This window comes from Amia ocellicauda, chromosome 9, assembly GCF_036373705.1.
Source record: "Amia ocellicauda isolate fAmiCal2 chromosome 9, fAmiCal2.hap1, whole genome shotgun sequence".
Taxonomy (NCBI): Eukaryota; Metazoa; Chordata; class Actinopteri; order Amiiformes; family Amiidae; genus Amia; species Amia ocellicauda.
Window position 1 is genome coordinate 38,125,201 of NC_089858.1, and position 10,287 is coordinate 38,135,487.

The 10,287-nt window shown below is 38.6% G+C and overlaps 1 protein-coding gene across 2 annotated transcripts; it reads left to right on the forward strand.

The window, feature by feature from the left end:
• The first annotated feature begins 346 nt into the window (after positions 1 to 346).
• On the forward strand, positions 347 to 9,857 carry LOC136758299 (uncharacterized). 2 transcript variants are annotated; one of them, XM_066712546.1, is made up of 4 exons: positions 347 to 740; positions 3,044 to 3,186; positions 3,571 to 3,676; positions 8,270 to 9,857. In XM_066712546.1, exons 1-4 carry the CDS (start codon positions 488 to 490, stop codon positions 9,565 to 9,567), a joined length of 1,800 nt encoding a protein of 599 aa, XP_066568643.1. In that variant the 5' UTR covers positions 347 to 487; the 3' UTR covers positions 9,568 to 9,857. The 2 variants fall into 2 exon arrangements, with proteins under 2 accessions (XP_066568643.1, XP_066568644.1); XM_066712547.1 differs by having other exon boundaries at positions 3,044 to 3,135.
• The last annotated feature ends 430 nt before the right edge of the window (positions 9,858 to 10,287 follow it).

Here is a 10,287-nt window from a genome sequence, read left to right on the forward strand (position 1 = left end):
CAGGCAATTCGCGTTTTTTATTTGATTTCGTCAAAAGTTTTCACGCAAAAGTACAGAAATATGAAACGGAAGTCGCCGCTGGGATACGAACTGGTCTGCTATGTCGCTGATAAGCATTCGTTTACATAGGCTACACTTTTTCATAATCAGCATCCACTTTACCAAAGGGAAATAAATTATACTCTTTAAAACGTAATTATAAAATCCTGTGTATTGCCACAGTTCCGAGTTCAATATATTTTTAAAAACATACCTGCACGGCTTTTTATTGTAAATTTGAGACGGAACCGGAAATGGGCCGGGGAACTGATCTTACACCCCGGAAGCACATCCCTGTCTGTGTAAGCCGGGCGTGGGCGGGCTGGGCTGCTTTTGACAACATTAAATACAGTTTCGTTGGAAGACAAATAACTTTCTCTCTATTTAAAATAAAACGGCAACGCATTTTCGATATACACGTCTGTGTCTGGGACTGACTGATTTTGCGATGACTTTCCGATCCCAGCTCGGCTCTGTCATGGAAAGTCTTGTCAAACAGTCTGTTTGTGAAATTACTAAACTTTTCGAGGTTTGTTTGGCCGATTTGGAGGTGGAAATGACCATAATTAAGATAGAAAACGACAGCTTGAAACAGAGACTGGTATGTGGGCAGACAGGGGTAGGTGCTGGTGCCGGGCACTGCCGCCCCTCTGCGCACTGTGATGGGGGCGCATGCGCTCACCTGAGAGGACGTGTGTCTGGTGAGTTACTTTGCACCGTTAACTTGTTAACAGCGTTGGGGTGATTATATATTTTCTGTTTAATTAATAACTGAATGTAAGCATGTTCGTTGTAATCGTGCATTCGACTTTAATTTAAACGCCTCAATGGGTAGGCCTATACCGCAAAGAAAACGAAACGGACATGTTAAAGCGTAACTGCACCCCATTTTTTATCTTGATTATGTTAGCTGTATATATTGTTATAAATATGCTGAAAATAGTCTGAAGTGAATATATATTTAGGACAACGAACACATAGACGGCCACCGTTTTCTCTGTAGCAGACAATCAGTGACGTCAGTGCGGCCCCGCAGTGCGGTGAGGCTGGGTGTGTGTCTGACACTGGCCCCTACTGGGGCCACACTATGGGTTTTGGCTGCTCACACATAGTGGACGCCGTCAGAAAGACAAAGACCATGATCTAGATGAGGAGCAGGAAGTAAAATTATTCCCCTTTCCAAAAGATCGCTAGTAATTTACCAGTCAATGTCCTGTTAAAGATGGGGCAATTTTGCAAGTGCCGCGAGCTAATACACGTTTTTGAAACGAAAACAAATAAAATGGAGAAGAAAGATCTAAATAATGAGATAATTGTCATCTAAAGATCTATAACATGGGGGAAAACAAACAAACAAAATGCCAGCTAAAATGCATGTTGTTAACCAATAATGTCCCATAAAATAAATCTGTACTCTCTCCCCCTCTCTCTGGGCACACACACATTCAAACTTTGAAATGCTTTATTGGAATGAAAAGCAACAAGTGTTTCCAGTGCTAAAATTTAAATATTTCAAGTGTATTGAAAGCAAACTTTCTTGTCTCAACTTTAGTGTTGAAGCTTATTATAAATTGTTTTGAATATTGGTATACCTGTACTGCTATATATTATATATTAAAATAATTTGTTTATGTATGTGGGCTATGTATGTATAGCATACTAAATAAAGTGGTAATGGTTAGACATGTGAATAATTATTTAACTGTAAAAAACATTTATTTTGTGTGATTTTCAACCCAGTGTTCAATATTATATATTATTTAAAATACAATTTCGTTACTATTTAACACATGTAAAATAACTAACCATTTCGATTAAGTTATATATTTATATATATTTAAAGTTATGTATTTCCCCCCAGTTTCTCTCTGGGATGAACAGGGATCAAATTATAAGTGCGTGCACAGACAGTCACTCCCTGAGGTTAAAACCTGACATGGTCGTTAGGCCTATATATATTTTGAAACAATCTTAATATATAATTCACTTAATTCAGCTTATTGGTTTATCCAAACACATTTACTATCTTTTAATACCTTTTGCCTTGTAGACACCAGGCTAGCCAAGGCAGGCCGGGCCGTAACTACATCACGTTTGTACATAACCTCTTTTTAAACCAAAATGGGGATACCCATACAGAGAAAAAGTGAGCCAAAACGTGTACAAAATTGTGAATTTCTTTGAAATGCCGCATATCCTGGGTCAGATGCCTAGTATAGTAGTACAGCTAACAGAGTTTAAATAAAAAAGATTGGCGTGCAGTTCCCCTTTAAGCATATGCATGTTCATATTACTTAATGTTGGTTTATCAAAAACATAAAATATGTTTAATATTGTACATTCTGTTGCACTTTGGGTATTAAAAAGATTATAAGAGTTTTTCTGAATTGAAGATTTACAGTTACCAATCAGTAACGGCTTATCTGACTAATTTAATGAGTTACACTAGACTAGAGCACAACGTAATTGATTTTTAAGGAAAATAAACTGGACAAATGTACTCCTAATTATATGATTGGATATACATGTAATATGTACATACATACAGTATATAATGTATGCGTTTATGTATACTCACACATTTCTCTTGTTTCTTGAGATCTTTTTATCTTGTGATGTATGGAGTCCTGCAAAATTCTCTTGCATTTTCCATAGTGAACATGATTTTTTTCCACAAATGTTTGATGCATGAGAAGCAATAGTTGTTATAAGTGGAAATTGATAAAGTTTTCAGGTGGATAGGGACCTTTATTGCTATCAACCCATAAGCATAGAAAGTTCATTATTTAAATGTTATTGTTGACTCGTGTTGCTAAGTTAATATTAATTGAAGTCAGTTGGCTGTCTGGTTATATCATCTATGGTGATATAAAAGGGAAATCTATGTGGAAGGCTGTCACCCACCTTGCCAAGTCATCATTAAATGTATGAAGTCACTCAGTTTTGTTCCAACATACAGCACAACCTGAATTTCAGCTTTTCCTTCTTTAAATAATTTCCACAGTTCCAAACGTAGGGACATTTCCCATGGTGGAAAAGGTCTTCGATAAAGAATGGTGCAGCAGTCTTTGGAAAGCTGGAAAGCCCATGTCTATGGTAACTGAAGACGAAATTACGGGACTGTATCCTGTCCAGTTCACAGAGAAAGTCAGTAAACAGTCATGAAAGAGAAAGAATGATGACACTTTTCAGTAGAAATGCACAGTAGAATTATAATTTTATTGAGGAAATGTACTTTCCACACTACTGTAATTATACATATGTGTATTGCAAAATGTAAATGAAAATGTGCAATCCAGTAAAACAGTGTTACCAGATCACATTAGAAAACAATCTAAAAGATAAACCCTGAGCAAGCTAGAATTAAAAAAAAAAAACTAAGGAAGTCAAGGGGAGGGGGTTGTAGGTTGTATGCTCCACTCTGGTGGGGGTTGGCGCTATGCAAATTGCAACATTGTATTCATCTCTTGAGCTGCTCTGCACTTTTGCTATACAATCAACACATAATTCAACTTTACCCCTCTGTTACAGTCTAGAGAAGCAGACAAGGAAATGCCTGAATTCCTTCTTGTCAAGAAGGAGGCATCTGAAGAGGACTTTGACAGCAGTGACATTCAGGAACAATTGATGATCAAAGGTTTGTTCAGAAATCTGGTATACACTTTTTTTTTTTTTTTGTCCTGATTGAAAATATTGAACTTTTTTATATAAACAACCCAGACGATATGCATTCAAACACTCAAAACCCAAATGTTTTTATTTTACTTTTTAATATTTCTACAGGATGCATGATTTAGGTTGATGATACAACCAAGACAAGAAACAAAATATGTATCAAGCAGTATTCAAATATAATAAGTGAAGTCTTCAGCACTTATGAGCACATGAAGTAAGGTATACCTCTCTTTGCATAAGAGAGAGGTCCCAGAACAAGTCATGCTAAACAAAATCTGTTCTAAATGGAGACCATTGTATTATATTAACAATAACGAAAATACTTCTTAACAAACAAAAAATGTATCAGTTGTTAATAACTAACTAAAAATAATGAATATAATGAAATAGTAATAAACCAAATCAATTTAATGATTTGTTAGCGTTACACCTGTTTTGGTAAAACTAACATTCCATTTTACAGTGAGGGGAAAAAAGTATTTGACCCCTTCGACTTAGTACTTGGTGGCAAAACCCTTGTTGGCAATCACAGAGGTCAGACGTTTCTTGTAGTTGGCCACCAGGTTTGCACACATCTCAGGAGGGATTTTGTCCCACTCCTCTTTGCAGATCCTCTCCAAGTCATTAAGGTTTCGAGGCTGACGTTTGGCAACTCGAACCTTCTGCTCCCTCCACAGATTTTCTATGGGATTAAGGTCTGGAGACTGGCTAGGCCACTCCAGGACCTTAATGTGCTTCTTCTTGAGCCACTTCTTTGTTGCCTTGGCTGTGTGTTTTGGGTCATTGTCATGCTGGAATACCCATCCATGACCCATTTTCAATGCCCTGGATGAGGGAAGGAGGTTCTCACCCAAGATTTGACGGTACATGGCCCCGTCCATCATCCCTTTGATGCGGTGCAGTTGTCCTGTCCCCTTAGCAGAAAAACACCCCCAAAGCATAATGTTTCCACCTCCATGTTTGACGGTGGGGATGGTGTTCTTGGGGTCATTCCTCCTCCTCCAAACACGGCGAGTTGAGTTGATGCCAAAGAGCTCGATTTTGGTCTCATCTGACCACAACACTTTCACCCAGTTCTCCTCTGAATCATTCAGATGTTCATTGGCAAACTTCAGACGGGCCTGTACATGTGCTTTCTTGAGCAGGGGGACCTTGCGGGCGCTGCAGGATTTCAGTCCTTCACGGCGTAGTGTTACCAATTGTTTTCTTGGTGACTATGGTCCCAGCTGCATTGAGATCATTAACAAGATCCTCCGTGTAGTTCTGGGCTGATTCCTCACCGTTCTCATGATCATTGAAACTCCACAAGGTGAGATCTTGCATGGAGCCCCAGACCGAGGGAGACTGACAGTTATTTTGTGTTTCTTCCATTTGCGAATAATCGCACCAACTGTTGTCACCTTCTCACCAAGCTGCTTGGCGATGGTCTTGTAGCCCATTCCAGCCTTGTGTAGGTCTACAATCTTGCCCCTGACATCCTTGGACAGCTCTTTGGTCTTGGCCATGGTGGAGAGTTTGGAATCTGATTGATTGATTGCTTCTGTGGACAGGTGTCTTTTATACAGGTAACGAGCTGAGATTAGGGGCACTCCCTTTAAGAGAGTGCTCCTAATCTCAGCTCGTTACCTGTATAAAAGACACCTGGGAGCCAGAAATCTTGCTGATTGATAGGGGATCAAATACTTATTTCCCTCATTAACATGCAAATTAATGTATAACTTTTTTGAAATGCGTTGTTCTGGATTTGTTTGTTGTTATTCTGTCTCTCACTGTTAAAATACACCTACCATTAAAATTATAGACTGATCATTTCTTTGTCAGTGGGCAAATGTACAAAATCAGCAGGGAATCAAATACTTTTTTCCCCTCACTGTGTGTGTGTGTGTGTATATATATATATATATATATATATATTTTTTTTTTTTACGGTTAATAAAACGGGTTAATTTTTAAAACAATGTAGGAATGTAATTTACGTTCTGTTGTGTGTTAGCTGAGATAAATGTGCATTAGCTAAGAAACCTCTGTATTAATTCCAAAAACAACAAAGAAACAACTATTTTCTTACACAATTTAAAAAGTAAAATCTAAACAGATTGTTACTTCAATTAAGGTTCAATTAAGTAATTGAGAACTCGGTTGGAACAAAAAACAGCAGGGTAGGGGGTCCCCCAGGACCAGTTTGGGAACCACTGTTATAGGCAGTAAATTGTAATCGAAGATTTTTTTTTATCGAATTACTTGAGTTACTCGATGAATTGTGACATCCCTAGTTGCATTACAATTTTGCTAACGTTTGATGTTTTAATGATTTTACAATTTACATTAATTTAATAAATGTGGGCTATAATGAATCCATACAGAGAAGGGTCTTGCAAAGTGGGGTATACATGTATTTTTCATTCAGAATTTCCCGCAACTATATCCTGGCCAAAATTGGTGCTGTCTGGCAAACAAATGCATGATTGCACCCTTGCTCTCACTCTGCCCGCGCTCTCAATCACCACCCCAACCCTGTTGCTCTCATTCACTACAGATACACCCACCCCCACCCCCAAAACTGAAACCAAACATCATGCCTATGCCATTTTCTGGCGGAAAATTTATTATATGCATTATTACATTGGTTTTAGATAGTAATAGTTTGCGAGTAATTGTGACATCAGCTTTACAATAAGTTTGTCCCCATTGTACTGTTGAACTCTGAGAAGGGATATTTACTTAACCTGTTACAGGTTTCCATTACCATGTGCAGTGTCTGTGTTGTTCTTTATTGGACATTTATTGTATCCTAACTCTTTGTTCTAATTCATTGGGGGGACTATGTATATAAAAGGCTGTAATTCCTACACCCTACACCGTTTATGGATGTGTATACCCTCAAATTTGCACTTTAACCTTGTAGTCATTGTTTAATTTCAAATCCAATGTGCTGGAGTACATAGCCAATACAACACACATTTTGTCACTGTTCATATGGACTGTACGCAGGCGCTCGATATGTCGAATGCGAGCGTGGTGAGCCTTAAAACTTGGATTAGTGAGGGAGGGGGAAGGTTAGGCGCAGGTTACAGAGGTGCTGTTGATGCGACAGTGCTATGAGGTGCAGGGATAGATGGCATCTTTTTAAAGAGCATACCTGTAGGGTGCAGAAAAGAGGACGAGCACAAGAAGGCGCAAGGTAGAGGTATGTTAGTCATTATTCTTTATTTATTTCACCTCATCTGTTGTCGAGTGATGCTTGTATGTGACCTCGATGCATGCAACAAACTAGCTATTAAGGATTATCAAACTAATTTTCAATTGGAATCTGCAGTTAGCTTTTAAATCAACACAAGATACCAGGTAAGCAGATAACTAGCTAACCACATGTTAAGGAGCATTGACAAAATTAATGACCTGTTGACTAGTTCTAAATGCTGCTGCAATTTGATCATTGATGCATTAAATGTTTGCGAAAGGTAAAAGAAAAACACATGGAAAAGTAGTCAAATAATATAATTGATTTTGAGTTTTCAGTGTTTTCAGATACTAAAACATCTTAACTTTCAATTTTGGAAGTTATCAAATATAGTGTGTAAGTTCTTTAAACTGGACATTTCTTGAAGAGTACTTGCATTATTTTACATGGATTCTCTCATAAAAAGACATAAAATTATGCTGTCTATATTGTTGTGGGTCTGTTGTGCACTGTTCAGTGCTGTACATTGTGTTGTAATCTTAACTTTATAAAACATTTCTATTCACGTCTTTGTAGCTCCATCAGTGACAAACAAAGTATTACACAACAAGGCACAGGAAACCACAGCTCATCCCAAGTGCAGTAAACTAAGACCATGTAAACCTGAGAGGGAGAGGGGCACTTAATCTGTGACTCAAGCATAGCGTCTCGAGTGAGGTCAAACACATGTCAGGGATATGCATGCTAAATGTATAAATTATGGATATAGGTGTATATTGCTAAAGGTTGTATGAAGTGAATGTCAAGTGGAAATTTAACAGTGATTTTCTCTGTTTTGTAGTACATGTAGTGGGACTTTAACATGTCCTAACTTTATGAGGAATTAACATAATCTTCACAAATTATATATAAAGCAATAATCCACCTCAATCAGAAGAAATAATAATCTCATTTTTGAAAATGTTGGTGATGTGACACATCACATCGATAGCTAGCCTTCTGCCAGTTGCCGTCCAAATGATGATAATGTATCTAATCATTATCATCATTTGGACGGCAACTGGCAGAAGGCTAGCTAACTACAGTAGTTTGCCAGTTATCAGCTAATGATTTTTGATAGTATTGTATTTATTTAATTTTGTTTTTGAATATGCACTGTGCAATATAATGCAGGTGAAATATAGTATTTTCAGTACTGAGCATTTTTGGTGTGGGTGTTTTTTTACCTGAACTGCACCACTAAAGTATTTTGCAGTGAGGTGGGGAGCCCCATAATCAAACCTCACCTATGACCCCAAAAGACTAAGACCGGCCCTGACTGTGTGGTATGCTCAGGCTGTAAACATTCTCTCTCTCTTGTCTTTCTTCCTGAAGCTGTCACTCCTGTTGCTGATACTGGTAAAATGAGTCCCACTGAGCAGCAGTGCATAGAGGAACAAATTGGCTCCATTATCAGGCAGGATTCAGAATCCACAACCACAGAGGGAAAAGTGGAGCTTACTGATCAGCAAAGAACCACAGTGAATGCAAAGCCTGAGAATGGGACACACCGACATAATGTGTTACAATCTGACCATAGTACAGAAGGAGATGATAATCTGGGGCCAGAAGACATTACAGAGAGTCTCAGTGCAGTAGGATCCGTCATAACAGAAGAGGACGGTAAGATAAATGTAGACCAACTGAGTTCAGTTGATGTCACAGAACCAGAGCACCAGTCTGGTCACACTACAGAGGAGCACTCTGAGCTACAGTGCACTCCCAATGAAGAAGGTTATAGGAATGCTGCACAGGGGCCCTATTTAAGATCTTACAGCTCCAATCCAGGTGCAAACAATTTGGGTTCCATCACTGTTAAAGATGAGACTGTGCTGCAGTCTACACCCAGTGAAGAGAACAGAGCTTCATTAGAGTTAATGCAGGAGGTGCAAAACGGGAAAGGCCAGGATAGTAGAAGACAAAAGCCTCCTTCATTGCAGTTTGGGAGGATTCTGAGATCTTGCTCTGTTCGAGTGGAGAGACTGTCACTACAGCAAAGATGTCCGCAAGACAAAGAGAGTGCACCCAAGTCCAGTAGAAACCCTAACAGCTCCAGTCACTGCACACAGTGTGGTAAGGATTTCATTAGCGCTCAACACCATAAAATACACCAGTGTTCCCCAGCTGGAGAGAAGCTGCACTGCTGTGTCCATTGTGGAAGAGGTTTCAGTCAGTTAGCTAATCTAAAAATGCACCAGAGGATGTATAAAGGTGACAGACCACACTGCCTCACCCAAAAGTGGAAAGCACCTCGCTATGCCTGTCCAGAAGAAAACCCTTACTCTTGCACTGAGTGTGGCAAGAATTTTAGTAAGGCATCGAATCTCAAAAGACACAAGCAAGTTCATACTAGAGAGAGAACACACTGCTGCACCCAGTGTGGGAAACGGTTCAGTCATTCAGGTGACCTCATAAAGCACTGGAGGATCCACACTGGAGAAAAGCCATACGGCTGTGCCCAGTGTGGGAAGAGTTTCCGTCTGTCAAGAAAACTTCAGACCCACCAGAGGATTCACACAGGAGAGAGGCCTTATTCTTGCTCCCAATGTGGGAAAAAGTTCACTCGGGCAGCAAACCTTATGACACATTTGCGAATCCACACAGGAGAGAAGCCCAACCACTGCGAGCAATAAGTTTCCATAAACTGATAAACCTTCAAACCTACAGGTGCATTCATACTGCAGAGAGACCGGATTTCTGCACCCAGTGAGGAAAATGTTTGAATCATTCTGGTGATCTTACAAAACACTTCAGTTCATACTGGAGAAAACCATAACGCTGCACTGAGTGTGGGAAGAGTTTCTGGCCGTCAAAAAAAGATTCAGACCAAAGAATTCACACGGGAGAGAGACCACACTCTTGTACCCAGTGCAGGAATAATTTCCCTAATCCTTACAACCTTAAAAAAACATGTCAAATTGAATATCTGTTTATTGTAAAAATAAAATTAATTGTTCAAACAATTAAAGTCTGCATGTCTGTACTTTTATGTGCACAATGATACAATTCCATAATCACTTGCACATTATTTTTAATCCAATATCTATGTTTTAATAACGAATTCACACATCTGCCTTTAAGTCGTTAAGTGTATGCAATAGACTATTGAAAAATGTAAGAAGAGTTCAGCCTTGAATTGAATGCTTATTTATACCAGGTAATAATTTACAAATATAGTAAATCAAATCTGTAATTATATATTTTTAATTTTTATTTAATATCCAAGCATTTTGTAACACATTTATAGGTTTTAAACAAAATTAGATGATAAAGTATGCAATTACGTGAAGTCATTTAAACCTTTACATTCTGCTATGCAAATAATGAGCTCATGCAGTGAAAGAACTGATATA

Bases quoted from the DNA above. Each gene is read 5' to 3' on its own strand.
- LOC136758299 (XM_066712546.1), top strand. From the start codon at position 488: ATGACTTTCCGATCCCAGCTCGGCTCTGTCATGGAAAGTCTTGTCAAA. The intron at 741-3,043 runs GTGAGTTACTTT...TAATTTCCACAG, and splicing joins CCTGAGAGGACGTGTGTCTG to TTCCAAACGTAGGGACATTT. The intron at 3,677-8,269 runs GTTTGTTCAGAA...TTCTTCCTGAAG, and splicing joins GGAACAATTGATGATCAAAG to CTGTCACTCCTGTTGCTGAT.